Here is a 20,232-nt window from a genome sequence, read left to right as displayed (position 1 = left end):
AGCTCGCCCCCTTTCTTTTCCCCTTCAAAAGGTTTTTGGGCGTCTCCCCTAAAAATAAAGTTTTTAAGGGGGGGGGGTGTTAATACATACGTTGGACAGAAAGGCCCTTACTTGCAGCTTGACATGATTCGGCCTCCCAAAACTAATTATTTAAAGGCAACAATATTCACTCACAGTCATGATTTATTTTTGTTGAACGAGCGCCAGAGCAAAAAATAATGTTTTTGCTGAAAATCATGCGGGGTGGGAAAACAAAAGCCTCCTTGAGCAAAGTCAGCCCTCCCTGCTACCTTCACTGACGCCATGGAAATGTCGATCACGCGACGCTCTCCCGATTGGATCACTTGAAGCCACCAGGTGCGGCCATGTTGTGCACTTGAACGCACCCCTCGTGACAATTAAACACAATGTTCGTACGTATTTATTTACCGTCACCTCACTATAACCTAACGCGTGTTATCGTCCACTCTGCCCAGATGTTTTTGTTTTTAATTCCCAGAATGGATGGTAAACTCTGTCACCCCGGATCCTCACTCATAATTGGACCGGAACTCCGAGCACTGCGATAGGTTCGATTCTAGCTTCGACGTCGACAGCGTTCAAATGTGAGGTTAAACGGCAGATGTGCTCACTCGGGCCAAGGTTAAAGCTTCCTAATGGGGCCAATTTAATTGCCAGTTTGGTGACACGGTATGCGCATGCGCAGGACCTGAAGGAGGAAGGGAGGAGTGGGGGATATTGGATGATTGGCGCGGGGACGGAATATCAAGAGCTCCCACTCTGCCTGGATTTCCCAAACATTTCGCAAGGCACTTCCGGGTTGGATTTGTGTCGTTATTTCGTATTTTAAGCGTCGCAGTTTCCTTTGTATTGGGTTTATAAGGTCTTGCATTTTAAACCGTCAAGTAATTTAGTGTGAATCTGCCTTTAAAAATGAAAGTCGTCAATCTTCCGTGTCCGTTCAAAATGGCTGCCGCACTTTTTTTGTTTGCGAGGTGAATGAAGAATGGACGGTCGTTTTGAGTTTTTTTAAATTTGCGTTTCCCAACAAAACAACGTCGTCATAGTGGAAGTAGTTTGATAGCATCCATTTGAAACTAAACGCGTTGGAGACTCGCGTTTGCACGTCACGTGAAACCTCCCAACCACTCAATGGGTTGTGAGTGAGGCGTCTGCCTCGCCGACGATCTCCGAGCGTGGAATTGGCTGGTGTTGCGTTGTACGCATGCGCCTTCCGGGATTAATGTCAAGGCACAAAAGTGGCGCTACACTGTGTCGAGCTCTACTCCGGTAAGAAACACCCTGGTCTCTTTCAAATTCCCTCTCACTTTTCATATATTGCTTCTCAAAGCCCTCAAAGTGGAAAGTTTGGACAACTTTTTGTCGTCGCTTGGCCTCGCTGGGCCTCCCCTTACCTCCGACCGCCCGCGTGTCTTGACACAGGCGACGAGGACACACGTTAAAGAGTTGAATGTGAACGATGTGTGTCCCCAGTATTGTTCATTTGGAGCCCTAATGGCGGACGCTAGGCACTAGTTTCCCGCTGGGTGGCGACGGTGGTAATGGTGTAACGAGGGGGAGGGAGGGCTCTTGTTATGTTGATGGATATTGCCTTCGTCTTCCAAAAAAATCATGAACGACACGGTGGCTGGCGTCGCTTGTTTACCGCCGCATGACACAATCGAATCCCGGTTCATGTGATACGTAACGCCGGCGGTGGGGGGTGGCCGTGGTGCTGGGGAAGGGCGCCCCTACCGGAAGCTCGGTGCCATCGCAGCCTGATTGCGCCACGGTTGGCGGCGAACTTCTCAATTAAATCAGGTAGACCCTGAAATGGCATTTGAATCCCACCGTCGGGTTAAGTTTTGCTCCGTTTGAGCCCTTTCACGCGGGTAGATGGCGTCTTGTGACGTTGCAAACCTCGGGTTATTGTGCGGGGTTGCCCACAATGGCGCAGTTTGACCACGTTTCTCGGTGGACCCACGCACACACACAAGTTGGGATAAGCCCCCTCACTGAGGATGAGTTTGCACAGTTTGAAAGTTTTTGGACCAACCAAGTTGGTTTCGGGCGGGTGCGTTCGACCATCCATCGAAGGTTGGAATTGGTGATAAAGGCTCGCCCCAGAGAGTTGAACGTGGCGCCACTTGTGACCGGTTCCTCGCGCGCGCCAGCGCCTACACACACACACACATTAAATAACCGGAACGGACGCCATTTGCAATGTAGGCACGCTTTTGACGCCGTTGCCGCTACCCACTCCTCTTGCTTCTGTGTTTTTGTTTAGCGCTAGTCGTGCAAATGACGTCACTGAGGCACCATGACGACATGCTCGGGCGACCTGGTGATTACGTCACAATGCCGTGGGGGAGGGGGTCATTTGATGTCTATTTTTGATTCACGTGTTCTGCATTGCAGCCAGCTATCCACTAAACTGCAGAGAGAGTCGGGCACCTGGTATGTGGTATGCTCGGGGAAGAGGCTAATATTTTGTACCTTTCTTTATTGTTATAATTATGTTTAGAATTTACTCACCGTGACTGGATGTGTTCATTTGCTCATTTGTAGAGAGTGCCTAGCAGCCGTGTGAGACTTTTACTTGGGACTTGGTCTTTATTTTTACAATTGTCTTGCAAATCCCATTTTAAACTTTTATATTCACGTTTGTTTCGTAATTCTTCAGATGGGCTTGCTACTCCACTGGTGCCTTCTTAGCATACACTTTGGGGTAAGACATTTACGATGGGAGAGTCCTTTTTAAAAATACAATTTCAGCCTTCACAGACAGCGAGATTTGCTTCTATTTACCAGACATGTTTTAAGAGCATGTGCTGAGGAATGTGCCGTGCCTCGATCAGTAACGTTGCTAAGCGGGGCATCCCGCGCTGTACATTTTGTTCATAAGCAAGGTAGAGGTGGCAGTTAGTTCCTCGTTACAAACGCCTTTTCGCTATTTTGCGGGGGAAATCTAGTCATTGTAATGAAGTTTACGTTATTCATGTATTCGTTGTAAGCAATATCGGCAAATGGAAAATGAACTATGTGAAATAGGGACTTTGTAATGTGAACATTATAGGGGTGAAAACGTAAAAGTTGAAAAGAGGTTCGACTAGTTGTTTAATGGCTGTCTCACGGGTGGGTATGTGTGTGTCTGTTTTTTGTTTGTTTTTGTTGTTGTTTTTTTGGTGTATTCAATATTGCGCATTTCCTTGATGCAATGACACAGTGTCATTTGGTGTGAGTCGTTAACTGGGGTGAGTCTTTTATTTGCACAAGATCTGCAAATAATGTAATGTGGTGTCAGTGTTTATAAAAAAAAATTGGGGGGTATATTAAGTAATGTATAGAGTGGACTTAGTCTCTCAACTGCAGAAAGCAGACGTCAACCTTGAATGTAAGATGTTTACTGTCGGTCTTAATCTGTGCAAATGTATTAATTCACTAAATATATGGTTGAAATGTTTAGCTTGCTTTGACTTGCAACGATAGGGCATTTTGTCTTTTTCTTAAAAACATCAGCTTTACAGATGTCTGCTCTTATTGTGGTCAAGGCGTAGTTTCACGCACAAATGTGTTTTTGTATCTCAAATATTACAACGCGTGAGCTGTTTAGTATGCTATGCTCAAGAATCGTCCAGCATAGTTGTTTGTTGCACAGGTCAGCTTTACAGATGCCACGGCTACTGTTGACCATTTCCGGCCCCTTTCACACTGCCTTTAAAAGCCCATCCCCCACTGACATGTCACTATCACGTGAAAGGGCACAGTCACAGCGTACACTTAATCGGCCGTGTTCTGTGTGAAAGCCACATGCACTGGCGGCCATTTTGTGGACACTGTCAGTCATTGAGGTAAATCACAGTCGTAGCATACCACTCAGGAAACGGGGGTTGAGGGGATTTGTTGACTGGACGTGAGGTCAATGCGTGCGTGTGTGAGCGAAAACATCAGCTTCCTGCTCCCAAGCATGGCAGGTCACACTTCCTGTCACATGTTCAACGCCCCCCCCCCCCTCACCCCCAACTCTGTGGAGGATCGTTTCTCACTTCAAAATGGCCCCACGCCAAACTGCTGGCCTGTCCAGGCAGCACGTCTGAGCGCACGAGCGACACAATCGATTAATCATGCCTGTGATGCGTTAAGGGTCGGCTTTTGATGCAGCAGCTTTTGCCGCCGTCAGCCTCGTTAGCACGTGACATGAAAGGCAAACCCCCTCCTCCTCCAATTCACTACATCCCATCCTTCCCTCCCTGTTACCAGCCCGTTGATGCATAGGAAAACGACACATGCCAGCTGTAGAGGTAAGCGAGTGCGTCCCCGGTGGTGGGCCTTGCTATCACCATGGCAACCAAGGTGTAGCTTCATGGGTTACCAGGGTAACAAGGGAGGTTTAAAAAAATGGCACGGGGAGCAGGTTGAGAAGGGGAACGAGATTGGCAACGTTGGCTGTAGGTAGCACAGAGCCTCACTTTGTCATCGCCTGTGCATATTCTGAAAGTCGTTTGTCGGCTCCCGCTGGAGTGTCACAGATTTACAGTGCGAAGCAGAGGCGGAAAGAAATTGGAATTACACAACCCCCTTTTCACACGCACGCTTCAAAATCATCCGTACATAATGGTAGCACTGAGATTTAAGTGCATCTTCCCACAATCAGACTGGCCATCCAAGGCAATGCTTTCATATCTCACGTGTAAGATGCAGATACGAAACCATGAATTGAAGTCAACAACATTATTCATCTTGTACGATGAATTTGTTGTGTTCGATGAACCCCTTTCAGACGTGTCCTCAAAATTGGCATATCTGTATCTGCAGCAGCTGGTCTCAAGGCAAAGTGTCTCAGAGGAAAAACAGGTTTCTACCTAATTGCCCTTTTCTGCGGGGTGGGAGGGTTCCCAGGTGGTTGCCTTAGCGATGGACGGGGTGTCAGAACCCAACCCTGCTGTTCCGGGGGAGGAGGTGGCAACGGCGGGGACAGCGGCAGCAGGGGAGCACGTGGAGGCCGCGGAGGCGCCCACCTTGGATGCCCCCACTGTGGAAGCCCCAGAGTCGGTTACCGCGGCAACAGATGACGACAAGTCACCAAAGAAGGGCGGCGGCGAGGAGGACGACGACGTGGTTCTAGTAGAGGAGCGGGCCCCCGAGCCGCCGCCTTTGAAGGAGTGTCCGGAGGGCCACGCTGACATGGAGACGCAAGGCATGTCACCCACCGAGGCGACGCCCACAGCCGAGGCGGCGCCACCCTCGGAGGTGACGCCGCCCGCCGCAGCGACGCCCGAACCGTCCGAGCCCGCCAACCCTGCCTCGGCTGCCGAGCCCATCGTCATCGACGATGAGGAAGAGCCCGAGAAGAAGCAGGATGACTCCTCGCCCTCTGCCCTGAGTACCACGGAACCACATTCGGATATACGCATTGCCAACGTCACCACACTGGGCCAGAAAAGGGGCGCCGGGGCTCTTCCAGAAGATGCCCAAGCCGACTTGCTGATCACCTCTGTGACATCGCTGCAGGGAGGGCCAATGGTAAGATGGCAATTATTTCAAATTAAGTTAAGTACCTTTCAGACCCATTCACTCTCGGCAAAAAGCTGCAAAATAGAGATGTGTTAAATTTCATTTTTTTTTGTCTTACCGTTTTACAACCCTTCCACAATTAAACTTATGACTTGTAAAAGTTTTCTTTAGTGCCCGTTCTTACTCTGAGTAGTCTTGTGTCATTGTGCTTTTTATACATGATTTAAATGAACGGCCAATCCATCACAGTATCCAAAATGGCCCCGTCCATCTGTGTCACTCTTGTAAATTAGGCTCAGCACAAAATGTTGCTTTGTACTAGTCACGGATGCACTGTTTGGCAAATGTGTACGTTCTGTAACATCAGCTCCCTTTTCCACAGTCGGTGGATGGCGCGGCCGAGGAAAACGGTCTGCAGATCGGCAGCGCCTTCAGCCTGACTCCCGACGGCACGTCCAAAAGACCGAGCGCTTCCTTCAACCCCGGGCGGAGTTCAGCGGTGCAAAATGGCGACGCGGGGACACACAACAGAACAGGTTGAGTCATACGCCCACCACACAGTTCACTGCTAATCTGAACCCGCAAATGTTCGTCTTTCCCCAGTCATGGGTAGTCTACCAGTAATTTTTCCAGTTCCCAAGGAGGTAAGTGAAAATTTGCAAGTCAGCTTCCACACCCGCCCCACCCCCTACTTCCATTCTACATTGGTACCTTTGACACAGAACAACTGGACTGGGCTTGCTCAGTGGAATCACGCCTGTTTGAACTGAGGTGTGCGGTGAAATGGGGGGGCTGAAATAGATGACGCGGGCTTCTCTTGTTCCCCTCGCAGACTCGTGGATCTCCCAGTCGGCGTCGGTGCCTCGCAACCAAAAGCAGACGGGGGTGGACTCTTCTTCCACCGCCACTTCCCTGCCCAAACCTCCAGGACAATCTTCCTCTTCCTCGCCGGGCACCCAGCCGCAGCCACGAACGGTGAAGGTACTGCTGCATGTACTGCATTTGGCTCATAGTTAAATGGTCCGTGCACTTGAAATATATATGCAAAATATATATCCGATATTCCTATCCAATTTCTTGCAGGTGACATGTGCAAACTGTAAGAAGCCTCTGAAGAAAGGTCAAACGGCGTACCAGCGCAAAGGGTCGACGCACCTCTTTTGCTCGACCACCTGCCTCTCCGCCTTCTCGCACAAACCCGCACCCAAGAAAAGCTGTACCATGTGTAAAAAGTCAGTAACGGGATGCTGTCCTCGAGGGGATTGTCTCCGATAGCATCACTTAAATTCCCGCCCACCCTGCAGGGACATCACCAACATGAAAGGTACCATCGTGGCCCAGGTGGATTCGAGCGAGTCCTTCCAGGAGTTCTGCAGCACTGGCTGCCTGGGCGCCTATGAGAACAAGCAGAACCCGCCCAAGTCTAGCCTCAAAACCAAATGCACCGTCTGCGGAAAGCTCACTGAGGTCAGTGAGCTCCTTTTGACAAAATCTTTTACGCCGCTTTTTCCTGTTCCGTGTGTTGCGTACGGACATGGAATGACTGGTTAAGTCGAACAGCAAACGTTAGAAGATGAGGACTTTGATGGATTTCAGCAATGAAGATTGATTTTTTTTTAATGTTTTATTTTATTTTTTGTGAGTACACTGTTAAATACTTCAATAAAGTACAACCGAACTCACTTTTCGTTCCCGCTGCCATTTTAAAAACATACACTAGCGTGCATCCACGCTACTATATTTTTTAAGCTCGCGTAGATTTGATCATGCCTGCGTCCAATAACACAATGCGTCTTGTGCACGTGTTAAATACAGAAATAAAACCCGTAACTGACGCTGCGCTGCGCCTTTTAATATGGCGCGCTGTATGGTTGGTGAAAATACGGTAGCAAGTTAGTAATCAAGATCTTTTTATACCGCCCGCCAAAGTCAGCTTTTTTCCTGCCTTTTTCTTGGGTTCCTCTCCTGTGTGGAAGATACCAAAACTGAATAGGGTGGTAGAAATCTGCAAATTTCCCACACGACAGGATGTGAAATTGACAAGACTTTTTTTTTTTTTGCGTGCAGATCCGTCACGAGGTGAGCTTCAAGACGGTGACGCACAAGATCTGCAGCGACATGTGCTTCAACGTGTACCGCCGAGCCAACGGGCTGATCATGAACTGCTGCGAGCAGTGCGGGGACTACCTGCCCAACAGGGCCTCCGCCAACCACTTCCTGCTGGTGGACGGACAGCAGAAGCGCTTCTGCTGTCAGAAATGCATCAGGGATTTCAAGCAGGTGTGATGTTGTTTTGGCAAGAGGATGAAAAAATGAGTTATGACAACCCAGGGTCCCTGGGCATTCGAATCGTACGATAGTAGGGCCTACATGAGCGTGCGCAAGACTTTTTCTTGGTTCCCACTCATTTCTAGCAGTGCCGATTATTTCTATTGTTCAAGGTTAAAGAGATTTCAGTGTTGTATTGTTGCGGTCAAGAACTTGCACCATCGAATTTAGTTTATTCATGCATGCGCAGTGATGACTCAATCATTTCCTCGTTCAGTTTTTCCCTGAACAAGCTCTCAGCTGAACAATTTGGTAGTTGCCACAAGTTGAAGGCTCAAGTGTAGTCCTTGTTGCCTGACAACAGCCGCTCATTCCACCAACCATATTGGAGTTTTGGCAGCGCAACCATGAGCATTGGGATGCCTACAGCTGGGGTTCTCCAACCTTTTGGGTCAGGAATCCCTTGATGCGAAGATCCCTCATAATCCCAATGACAATTAAACGTATCCACCACCGCTGCATGCCATAAGAATGAAAAAGTTGCATATTCTTCGACAAAGTAGTTATGAGAAATGTATTTTGTCATACAGTCAAATCTTTCACTATTGGGGCATTGACAACATTATTTTTGGCTCTGAAGAACCACAATGGATTTGGAATGAAGCGAACAACATTTACTTGAACTTTTTAACTTTAATTGAGGGTCATCCGAAGCAGGTGACCAATGTAGGAATTACAAGTTTGTACAGACTCTTTAAGGTTTAAGCGCAACTGGCCTCCAAGCCGTGAAAAACTTGTTTCTGATTGTGTATGTGCCTCTTTAGGCTCACAACAAGCTGGCGAACTGCCTGACATGCAAGACGCTGATCAAGACAGGCGAGGTGGTCTTGGGCTTGGGTGCCGACGGCGCCATGGGCTCCTACTGCTCCACCAATTGCATGAACAAGGCCAAGATGGCCGCCACCGCCTTCCACCGTGAGTAAACTGGCAGAGTGACAATGACTAAATGCGCAGGTTAGCAAGATAAAATAACAGGATTGATGGAGGGACTCAAATGCATCACAATGGGAGTCAATTGCGTCCCTTTGTTCACAAACAGCTCGTCTACACCACTTTTCGGAGCCCGTTAAAGGAATCTCGAATACATCCACGAAGTAAGAATGGACTGAGATGCAGCTTGACAGTCTCACAAGATCCAAATCCAAATAATTTGCTCACCACTATTCAAAATCGTTTGTCCACAAAAAGCTCATGTCAGGCTGATAATTTTATTCAGCTCCTGGGAATTCGGGTTTAAAAAAAATAATAATCAGGAAGTGATAACCTACCAAAATAAAACAATTGCAGTCCTAACAGGATGCAATATGGACTGAAATGTTTGTCACACATGATCCGATCCAAATTTCATTTTGCTCACCAAAAGCTGGTGTGAAGGCCAAAAGTCCTGTCCAGGGAAGGGAAATACAATCAGCAAATGGAAACCAACTGAAATAAAAACATTAACAGACACAAATGCACTAAACCTTGTCACCAAGGATTCAAATCAATCATTTAACGAAAAGCTCTCGTGTCAAGGGGAAGAGGAGGTGAAATAGGAAGTGGGAAACCTCCCAAAACATACACAGTCGCACAAGATCCAAATTAATGTGATTTTGTTCTCAAAAAACAGCTCGACACTAACGGATTGTCTTTTGTTTAGACGCAGAGCCATCGTGTCACTTCTGCAAGAGGAACGCTTTACCGCAGTACCAGGCAACCCTACCCGAGGGAATCGTCCTGAACTTCTGCAGCTCGCAGTGTGTCACAAAGTTCCAGGTGCAAGCTCACTTGGTTATCTTTCAGCATTATTGGGGGTGGGGAGGAGGGTCTGTTTTGTTTTTTAAACTGGCGTTCATTCTTACAGAACACCTCCCTCCAGACGGCCACCAATGGACAGACGACGCTGTCCACCACCAACAACAACTTGGTGCAGCTCAAGTGCAACTACTGCAAGGGGGCGTTCAGCGTCAAGCCAGAGACGCTGGAGTGGGAGGTCAGTTGGGACGCTTCAGACTTATAATTTTTTATCTGTTTATCCCCCCCCCCCCCCCCCCCCAAGAAATAAATGGTAGTATTATGATCATTAAATAAGGTGGTCAACTACGAAAATGGACCCCTGAGGAATAATGTATACGCCTTAAAATGTATATAAAAATGTTGAAAGTTATGCGGCGCCATCCGGCATCAACATCATTGCGATTGCAAACGTGTATGATCCAAAGGTGGCACTTGCTGCTTTCACCCGATGGACGCCAGGTAATAGTTACTTGCAGTTTAACTGCTGATGTTTACGTGGGAAGGCTGCGCATTTCCCATGGTTTCCATTTCATCACTTGGGTGAAAATTGTGGTTTTCCATGAAGTGTCTGTATTAATAAAAGATTATTTATGAATTATAAACTTGGAGGCTCACTGAGTGGAGCCATGTGGGTTCAAGGCTGACCTCTGCCCCCGACCTGTGTTGGTGTGTCCCCCAGGACAAAGTGTACCACTTCTGCAGCAAGGTGTGCTGTGATGACTACAAGAAGCTGCATTGCATCGTCACCATGTGCGAGTTCTGCCAGGAGGAGAAGACGCTGCACTCCACCGCCAACTTCTCGGGCGAGAAGAAACCCTTCTGCAGTGAAGGTAACACGGCCGTCCACCCCCTTTCTCGCTGCACCCCCCCCCCCCCCCCAAATTTATTTATTTTTAAGTATGCCAGCGTTTTGTGTTCCAGGTTGCAAGCTGCTTTTCAAGCAGGACTTCATCAAGCGTCTGGGCCTCAAGTGCGTCAGCTGCAACCACTGCAGCCAGATGTGCAAGAGAAGTGTCACGCGCCAGCTCGGCGGCATGACGCGGGACTTCTGCGGCGAGACCTGTGCCAAGAAGTTCCACGACTGGTACCACAAGGTCCGTTTCGCGGGGAAAAGGTGTTAACTGGGGCGTTCCTATCTATAGCGCTTTCACAAGAGCAGCAGCTGTAATGATTAGTAATTGATTCATCTGTCAACTGTTTTTAATTGATTCACAGACTCATTAAAAGAAAAAATGCGGATTTATATGACATGAATTCTGTTGCAACCGTTTGAGAACAGTGATTTTTCTTCATGAAAATGATCTGTAATCGCACGTGGAAACAAACGAGTGCCTCTGTGTGTCCACTAGGCGGCGCGCTGCGACTGCTGCAAGGTTCAGGGCCAGCTGACTGAGTCTGTGATGTGGCGCTCGGAGATGAAGCAATTCTGCGACCAACAATGTCTGCTCAGGTTCTATTGCCAGCAAAACGAGCCCATCATGGCCACACAGAAAGGCCCTGAGAACAGCTGCACAGGTATGCATGAACACCACACGCCAACTGTTTAATTCTTTGAAAATTAAGCCCCAAAAGACTGTTTCACTTAGCAACAGGAAAATTATTAACCATGTTTACCATTAGTAGGCCTCCCCAAAAAGTAATTGTGGTTAGTGACAACCATTTTAGGCTCATCTTGCCCATTTCCAGTGGTCTTTTGAGTCTCTAGGAAAAGTCGGCCCCCAAGGCCTGTTTTACCTCACGTGAAATTTTATAGACATGTCTGTTGCCTCATCCTGGTCATTTTCAGGGGGTCTGTCTTATGAATCTCTTTGATAATTTAGCCCCTATAGCTCAGTTAACCTCGCAACATAAGATGTGGGAAACATGCCTGTCAAAAGAAGACCCATTAAAAAGATTTTAAGATGCAATGCCCGAAAAGACGCAAGGAAATACGCCATTTTGTTTGGAATCTGACATTTTCGTGTCACCAACTATTTCACGTTTTTCATTACAGGCATTGAATCCCAAACTTCCAAACTTGGGGTGAGTAATGGTTTGAGAATGTAATCTGATTCTGTCATATTGTCATACTCCTAAACTTCCTTCTCCCACCTTGCAGCTAGTGAGCCAGAGCACGGCGGCGTACACAGGCGGCGGCCTGATGAGGGACGTCAAAAACAAGGCAGTCCTCTGCAAGCCGCTCACCCTCACCAAAGCCACCTACTGCAAGCCGCACATGCAGAGCAAGCCCATACAGACGGGTGAGTATTACCCCTGCGGACACTCTATGGGCACCCCCGATGTGATGACTGTCGATCAAGAATTGAGCTTGTGTGTCAACGCAGACGTTGACGACGGAGTGAAGCGGGAGTATGTTCCCGTCCCCATCCCTGTGCCGGTCTTCATCCCCATGCCCATGAACATGTACTCGCAGCTGACGCCCACGCCTCTCTCAATGCCTCTACCAGTAAGACGTCAACTTACAAGTATTACTAGTAGTGGTGGGTCGTGCTTATCATGTTACCAGAAATGACACTTAAACGAAACATTGATCCAACTCAATGCCCACATCTAATAGTTGACAATTACTCAAAACAGGAAGTAGAAAATAATTTTTAAACCTCAACTGCATTTGGAGCTCGTGTTGGCATACATGGTTTGGTTAAGTAATCTGCACACCCTCCCCCACCTCTGCCAGCTCCCCGTGCCAGTCTTCCTGCCCACCACCCTGCAGAGCACCGAGCAGATTGTCCAAACCATCCAGGAGCTGAGAAGCAAGACACCACCCTCGGCCCCCGTCGCAGCCCAGGAGGACCCGCCGTCTCCAACTGAGGTGCCATCCGAGGACCAAAAAGCAGGTAGTGTTCCTATGCCCAAAACGGGACGCTTTCTCTTGAGTGTGGAGTATATATTAAATATAGTAATGGTAAATGTTGAACCTTTTTGATTATTGGCTTCAACTGTTTTCTGAACAGATTGGGGAAGAGAACTCACACCACAGGATATGGTAATCACTATTACCATATCCTCTATACCACAGGATAGTCACATGCAACACACCACGCATCCGACAGTCGGACCTTTGTTAGCTTAGATCACGAGAGGAAAATAAATGCTCAAATGAGCTTGATTTGTGCTTTGTGTGTGCCCCATTTTAAAATGTCTAATATGAAAAGAGCTGCCTGTCTCAGATGTGAAGCTCGAGAAGGAGGCAAGTGAGCGTGAAGATGAGGAGATGATCACCATCAGCCTAGAGGAGGAGAAGAAGGAGGTGAAGAACGAAGGTGATGTGGACTTGAAGAAAGAGGAGGAGGTGACGGAGGAGGAAGAGGAAGGAAGCTACATGGACCTGGAGGAGGACTTCGCTCAAGGTAAATCATTTGACAGTCACACCACGTAAACTTGCCGTGTATACAACAATGAAGGAGCGCATTACTGTAGTCCAGGTAGTTGTGGCACCGAGGCGTGCTTGTAGTTTTTCACCGCGGGCCCCGCTTACTCATTGACGTTCTCTTCCTCAGCTTCCGCGTCAGTCCCAGAGGATGGGGAGAAGCAGGAGGAGCGTGCGTCACGACCTCAACCAAGGACACGAGTATGCACATTAACGTTTTAGTGATCACAATGCCAAATGCCCACCGACTTTTGAGTCGCAAATCTAGTCATTTCGGTCAGGATCATGTTAAATTTTTGCTTTAGGACCAAGCTCCAGTTTTGCAAATTCCCGGTTTATTTACATACAGTACATTCCCATGTATGCCATTAAAGTAAAGCGATTTTTCTGTCACATTTTTGTGTCACAGGGGAGTAAGAGGCTGGCGGCGGAACGCAACTTGATCAGAACCTCGTCGGTTCGCTCTCCGCCCTTGATAGCTCGCTACGGCGTCAATGCCTTCAGGCGCTGGATGGGCTCCGCCGCGGACCCCCAAGCATCCGAACCGGTGAATCCAACAAGGAACGATGTACTGAAAATGTGCGCAGACGAGTTGAACAACAAGCTCTGCGGCTTCGTACGGGAGGTGTGCCGGCCCAATGGAGATCGATACGCCCCAGACAGCATTTTCTACCTCTGCCTCGGCATCCAAAAGGTTTGGCTTTTTCCTCACTTTCACTTGGCAACATGAATTTGGTTACCATGTTTGCCCCGTGGAGGCTCACAGTCTCAGATCGTACAAATTAGGACATGACAGTGGATCAAATATTTTTGCGTAAAATGCAATTTATCAACCGATATCGATACGCTTGATCAGATTGTTGTAAAGTATAGTTTGAATTGGCTAGTTTAGGTTTATTGAATGTTGTTAAAAGAGAAGGTATTGTAACAGTGGCAAACATGAATCTGTCCCCGTTAAACACACCGTCCCAACTTGGGTTTGCAGTTACAAATAGTTTTTATACTCCAAAATACATTTTGTGAGTTCGGAATTAAATGTTGTCAAGGACGGAGTTTTCTTCAACTAAATCTCAAGATGGCAGAATTCCTGCCCATTTGGGGCTAGGAACCACCAGTTGAGCAGGCAGTGTTTCCTGGGGGACACATTTGACTTGTGCAAAGGGCTTCCCACTTCCTATTGCTGCACATGTTACCACAGTAACTCCCAGCATGGCCACATTGTTCGCTCTTCTGCACTTTAGACACTGACATGTAAGTGAAAACTGTCTTTTTGAAAGTCAACATTTGTACTATTCTTAACACTTTTCAATCGGGATCCTCTGTGCTTTTGTTTGATCTACTTTAGAAAGAAAAAAAGACAACTTTTTTTGTACTTTAAAATGTTAGCTTTGTTTTTTTGTGTCCTGTGATTTAAACATTTTGCTGTTCACATCCTGACTACAGTGCTGATCATTTCAATATGAGGACACAAACGTTGCATGCACATTCTTCGACCATTTTTTGAATGGAGGGGGAAAAAACGTTGAGTTTTGGGGCTTTCTTTTTTTAGCATCTTCACGCCAATGGCCAACAGAGTGACATCTTCAGTGACTCTTGCTACCAGGAATTCGGGGAGGAGCTCAACAAGGTTCTGAAGGACTGGAAGCCCAGCCAGCTTCTAGATGGTGAGTACAAAGACAAAATGAGCGCGGAGCAAAGCCAATTTTTATTTCGGCAAACAGTAACTTAATGCATTTGTGTTTTAGCCAAGGGGATGACTAAATTGTATGGGTACCACACAAATGTAGCGAGTCGATTGCCGTACACAAACCTGACTTGGCTAAAACTCAAATAAATTCATGCTAGCAGAAGACTCGATGACTGCATGAACAGATATTCAAAGTTGATGTAATTTACAGAAATGTAGATGGTTAATATTGGTAGAATACAAACATAGCTCAGTGAAAACACAAATCCATGATATTTGGACACAAACTGATGCAAAAAGTTGTGTGGGAAGTTCAAGTTTTCTTCACGGCTTAATTTTTAAGGAAAATCGACTTGCTGTCTGGCATACAAATAGCAGGAAGTTCATGACAGGAGAACAAAAACATGGCTCAGCTAAAACGCGCCTAACGTGTGTAACTAACTTGATTGAACCTCTGGGCAACAAATATAATTTGACTTTCCATCATAAGACAACTATGATTGCGTTCTGGCTGAGGCATTTGTTGGCAAATAGGCTCAAGTTAAATTAGAAAAGTTCGCATTTCGGCTAGCGAGAAGCGTCTAGTGATTATACCTCTTTGCTGTTCACATCCTGACACTTTGTGATTGTGCTTTTGATGTATGAAGACGCTCACTGAAATAAAAAAACAAAACAAATGGCATTAAATCAGTTAATCTCTGTGTGTTGTGTGGCGTGGGATTGTTTTCATTTTGATTATGATTGTGGTACTTGGAGAGTTAATACTTTTTTGAGGCAATAAACCACAATGTTTATATCTGGTGTTTTTGTCGCCGCACCATCCCTTCCGCACCCCCAAAAAGGCTCCCCGTGGAGCCGCGTGGACGAGCGATGCCTGTGGACGGGCGGGCATCTGGGCAGCACAACGCCTGCCGTCCTGCTGCGCTCGCTGGTCTACCTGAACGCCAAGCGCATGCGTTTGCGTAGCACCCAGCAGCACCTGGATCTGTCCTTCGCCAACGTGTACGGCCCGGACGCCATGCACCCTGTCACCACCGGCAAGAGTCGCACTTGCGTACGCGTGCCTTCTCCTGTCTCTCAGGGTGAGTGAAATGAGCTTTAGAGTTTGTGCATATAGAGATGATGCCATTTTTCACATTATCGGCAGTCAGACCCCCCTACCCACCTCTGTGAATTGTAATTTTTAATAATGTATTTATAAATGTAACAATTTTACATTAATATTTAAGAAAATCTTAAAGGATGAATTAAGAATTCACATTTATATTTTTATTGTGTTTTTTAAGACTACCTGGCACATTTGTCTGTTTTAAAAAATCTGATGTGGCACCCGAGAGCTAAAGTTTGCCCACCCCTGGTATAAGGTGCACTTTATAATCTACCAGCATTGTATGTGAACAGTGGGCCAGGGGCGTCTACACGACTGGTCGGTCCACCCAAAGTTGACTTGGACTGGGCCAATAAAATAAAAAATCTATAAATGTGACAAAGTTGTTAATTGTTTTTTTTTTAACATTTAAGTCCTTCAAAAAGGGATGGCTTGAACAAGATGTGAAGTCCAGAAAATCTCAAATGCTAAATATGCGTTTTTATACTGCACAAAAAAAATCACATGAATATACAGGGCCACAGTGCCGGTTCTGGGCCACCACTACGCGGCTGATTGTGACCCCCTGTCTACACAGTTAAGCACGTAGTTATAAGCGATGCTTTGTTTGCCTCGTAGTTGAAAAGGAGTCTCGCAAGAGGAAGCGGGAGCATCAGGACTGTGAAGATGACGACAACACAGGATCGCTTGGTCCCATCACGGAGCAAGAGCGAGACCTTTTCCAGCTCTATCGCTCCAAGTGGTACGTCGTGTATCCCGCTTTGCTGGGTTTTGTTCAGGCTGATTTATCAGTTAGTTTGGTTTGATGTCAGGAAATGTATTCTCGTACATTGTGACCCATAGGTCGTTCTGTATAAATGGAGTTTCGTTATTATGTCCCTGTGAAATTTTGGAAGTGGATGTCCTGTGATTATAACTCAATGCTGTTCACATCCTGAATCTTAAATGATGACCGTTGAATGATGAGGACCTCCTCTCCCGCTTAACCGCAACATCGCCGAATCACACTGCCGGCACTTTTGTAACTACCGCCTTGTCATTTCTCCTTGATGCCGCAGCCCCGCGTTGTTGCTGGAGCGCTCGGACTTCTTCTACGCCCGGCCCGATCCTGCCTGGGACGGGGACGGCGGCGCCTGGTTCACCACCACGCCGTTGGAGCACCACACGCTGGAGAGCCTGCTCGCCAGAATGCTGCTGGTGCGGGACATTTACACGGACTCGCAGGAGCAAGCGGAAGAGGAAGGCGGCGCCGAGTAGCACGTCTGGTTTGGACGCGTAGATTGTTAGTAGATCCGCAGGAAGGCCATAGTGAGTAGCTCTTCCAACATTTTCTCATGTAAACCTCCCTCCTCCATTCCTGCGGCGGAGCTCCAACGAGACGCCTCCCGCGATGAGAAAAACTATGGGAGGGGTTGGGCGTTGGTTTTCGGCGATTGTTTCGGGGTGGGCGGGGCCGCATCCAGACAGTTATGGAATGTTTTAGCCCGCTCATGATCCCGCTATGCCGCCAAGCCCGATTTAAATGCCGGTGATGTCGTTTGGAGCATTAGTTCAGGCAAACCTGGTCTGCCTCATTGTTGCTTTGAAAAAGACAATCACGACAAAAGCTGTGAGCGTTTTAGCTCTCGCCTTAACATACCATTCTTTTTTTCCCTTTTTTTTTTCTCCCAAGTATATGCTTGCTTTTTATTGGCCATCTCCAGGGAGAAAAACACTTATTTCGGAAGGCCAGAGAAATGAAATGGCACACCTGTGCTGAAGTTGCCACATTTTTTATCCTTTGACATCACGGCCGTTGAGAAATAGCACTGCTATTACGCACCGTTGAAGCTTTTTGGAGGTGCGGGAATTTTTTTTTTTCCTTCTGTAGAAAAAGTCCGATATTTCGGAAAGTACAAGTCTTTGGGCCCAGAGAAAAAAAAGCACGTCCTTAAGTAGCCCAAAACGATGTCCTTTAATTTACGGCGCATCCATTGAAGAAATGGCACTACTATTACACGCCCGTGGAACTTCACAAAATCTAGAACTACGTGCTCTTTTTGTTTGCTTTTTTTCCCCTCCCCTCTTTTGATGCAGGAAAGTCCAATATTTAAAACATCAAAATAATTTGTGCTCAGAAAGTAATAGTGCACCGATCATGATAAATTACATGACGTCCATTCTGAATTAGCCACCCTTCTATGCTTTGTCACATCCGCAAAGAATGACACCACGATTATGGACACACGTTGAAGTTGCAGAGTGACCTGCTATATCCAGCAATGCTGTTTGCCCAGTGGAACTTCAAATATTTGGCCATACCACGACTATTCCGAACTGGATGTAGATTTTGCTTTCTGGTTGACATCACATCCGCTGGAGGGGAAAAAAATGACATTGCTTATTTCCGTTAGAGATTCGTGGGTTTTCCAGCGTTGCCATATTTGCACAATAGCTTGAAACGTGCAAATATTTGGGCAGAAAAAAGTAAGGGCACACTTGCCCTGATGATTTTGTCAAGTGTTGAGGGATGTCATCGCTTTTATTTACCGTTTTTTTTTTTTTTTTTTTTTTGTCAATGTATACATTTTCCATTGTCGCCGTTTGCCCACCTGCTTGTCAAGTATTTGGGCTGAGAAAAGTAATGGCACACCCGTTCCAAACTAGCCATACATTTGTCAAGTAAGTCGTATCCGTTGAGGACTGCAGCAGCTCTTACACGCTGTTTAAATATTTCCATTTTAATCCTCACAAAATTTTGAAATACATGCTTTTTTGAAGGAGCGCTTTGTTTGCAGTTAAGGTCCGGTACTTCGGACCATACAAATTTTTCGTAAAATAATGGCGCACTCGTTGTGACCTAGCCACACATTGGTCATTTGAAGTTGCATTTGCTGAGGAAATAATATGGGTTGCTTATCTTTTGGTGATGAATTTGCTGTTTTGCGGAAAAGTCCATTATTTTGAAATATACGTGGATTCGCGTTGAGAAAAGTAAGACCCATTCTTAGCTAGACGTGCATTTCACCCTTTGTTTGGCATCGAATCTGTAGAAAAATGATGCCATTATTATAAACGTACAAACTCGTCGCGAGCAAACGTATACCGCACCCATTCCAAACGAGATGTACTTTTGTCCTTTGATGTTACTTTTCCTTTGTGGAGAATTGATGCCATTATTATGTGCCGTTTAAATGTTTGGCAATTCATTTAATTTCTGTGGATGGTTTAAACATTCAGAACATCAAAATATTTGAGCCGGAGTCATATACCACACCTGTCCAAAAAACATCAGTTATCCCATCAAATACTCCCCAACAAATAAAAAACGACCAATTTGAAAGCAGCCACAATGATCTTCCCAAACGACATCACTGCATTTCTTGGCAGGCTACGCTAGGCTAACAAGCTACGCAGTGAATTGCGTCTCCCCGTTACATGGATGTAGTGTCGCACGCTAACCAGGGTCGGATTGTTTTGGTGGCGTCTCTTCGACAAGGAGGAGTGGTATGAACTTGGGCTAGTCACAAAAGGGACAAAAAAAAAAACACCCACCGTATTTTTTTAAAAAGCATATTTATTTCTTTGTGTTTTTCTCTGTGACCTTTTTTGTACTTATTCTTCTTTTCCAAAACGCTCATTTAAAAGAAAATAAGCAGATGCTCCACAAAACAACATGAAGGATGAGCTTGTTGCTTTGGTTTTTCATTGTTCGGTATTTCTTTACTTTCGTCATTTGGTTTCTCATACCCCCCCCGCCCCAAAAAAAAAACTAAACTCAGGTTTGCGTTGAAAGGATTTGCCATGAAAATGACTTCAAATTCGTATTGCTACTTCCTGTATTTGCCTGGTTTAAAACACAGCTGTCGAGCTTAATTTGGATGAATTGCGGTAATGAGTGGAGCATCTTTTTTTCTGAGTTGACGACTCTTCGGTCCACCTACAGGGGCGCCGGTTGGGTTTGCGCCGCAATACCGGACTCAAATGGAAAAACCTTTAAGCGAACCCGTCGGGGCGGCCTCAGCGCCAACCCAGGTGTCGCCGCTGACTCGGGTGTGAATGTGCCTCGGTGTGTAAATATGAATGTGTGTGAGTGCGCGCGCACTCATCCGCTGGTGTGCTCGTGTTCAATAAATGACTTTTTTTTTTCTAACCGCACGACTCGCTTGTTTTTATTTGAAACGAAAGAGACGAGTGCAACTATTTAACGAAGCGGGTTCATTTTGAAAAGTTGTATTGGAAGTTCATAATGATTGTTCACACTTGTTTCTTTGAATGTTAGCTACAGGAAGAAGAAACCCATCTGAGATCTTGAATCGACTTGGATTAGTCAAACCAGGTAATTTTCATCTTGTCACTGTTGTTTTGTCATTCTGAAACTAACTGGTCCTTCACGTTTGGTTTTTACATGTTTATGACTGCACAGGCGTCTGGTGCCAATCGGCAAATTAAGTGAAGTGTCCGTCTCTC

At 46.5% G+C, this 20,232-nt stretch overlaps 1 protein-coding gene across 9 annotated transcripts; it reads left to right on the top strand.

The window, feature by feature from the left end:
- Nucleotides 1-1,128: 1,128 nt before the first annotated feature.
- Nucleotides 1,129-19,915, top strand: zmym2 (zinc finger, MYM-type 2). 9 transcript variants are annotated; one of them, XM_052082346.1, is made up of 26 exons: nucleotides 1,177-1,290; nucleotides 2,288-2,344; nucleotides 2,419-2,457; nucleotides 4,900-5,523; nucleotides 5,897-6,050; nucleotides 6,347-6,495; nucleotides 6,598-6,746; nucleotides 6,819-6,981; nucleotides 7,582-7,794; nucleotides 8,607-8,757; nucleotides 9,482-9,597; nucleotides 9,686-9,814; nucleotides 10,298-10,448; nucleotides 10,540-10,712; nucleotides 10,968-11,133; nucleotides 11,612-11,640; nucleotides 11,717-11,858; nucleotides 11,943-12,064; nucleotides 12,296-12,455; nucleotides 12,789-12,968; nucleotides 13,119-13,189; nucleotides 13,398-13,682; nucleotides 14,538-14,652; nucleotides 15,518-15,757; nucleotides 16,402-16,525; nucleotides 16,842-19,915. In XM_052082346.1, the coding sequence occupies exons 4-26, from the start codon at nucleotides 4,915-4,917 to the stop codon at nucleotides 17,038-17,040; spliced, it is 3,990 nt and encodes a 1,329-aa protein (XP_051938306.1). In that variant the 5' UTR covers nucleotides 1,177-1,290; nucleotides 2,288-2,344; nucleotides 2,419-2,457; nucleotides 4,900-4,914; the 3' UTR covers nucleotides 17,041-19,915. The 9 variants fall into 9 exon arrangements, with proteins under 9 accessions (XP_051938301.1, XP_051938305.1, XP_051938306.1 ...); XM_052082344.1 differs by having other exon boundaries at nucleotides 4,891-5,523; XM_052082342.1 differs by having other exon boundaries at nucleotides 2,419-5,523.
- The last annotated feature ends 317 nt before the right edge of the window (nucleotides 19,916-20,232 follow it).

This window comes from Hippocampus zosterae, chromosome 12 (assembly GCF_025434085.1).
Source record: "Hippocampus zosterae strain Florida chromosome 12, ASM2543408v3, whole genome shotgun sequence".
NCBI classification, from domain to species: domain Eukaryota; kingdom Metazoa; phylum Chordata; class Actinopteri; order Syngnathiformes; family Syngnathidae; genus Hippocampus; species Hippocampus zosterae.
The sequence above is the reverse complement of the archived record's forward strand: the minus strand, read 5'-3'. Positions and strand labels throughout refer to the sequence as shown.

Bases quoted from the DNA above. Each gene is read 5' to 3' on its own strand.
- zmym2 (XM_052082341.1), top strand. From the start codon at position 4,915: ATGGACGGGGTGTCAGAACCCAACCCTGCTGTTCCGGGGGAGGAGGTG. The intron at 6,496-6,597 runs GTACTGCTGCAT...AATTTCTTGCAG, and splicing joins CGCAGCCACGAACGGTGAAG to GTGACATGTGCAAACTGTAA. The intron at 11,134-11,611 runs GTATGCATGAAC...TTTTCATTACAG, and splicing joins CCCTGAGAACAGCTGCACAG to GCATTGAATCCCAAACTTCC.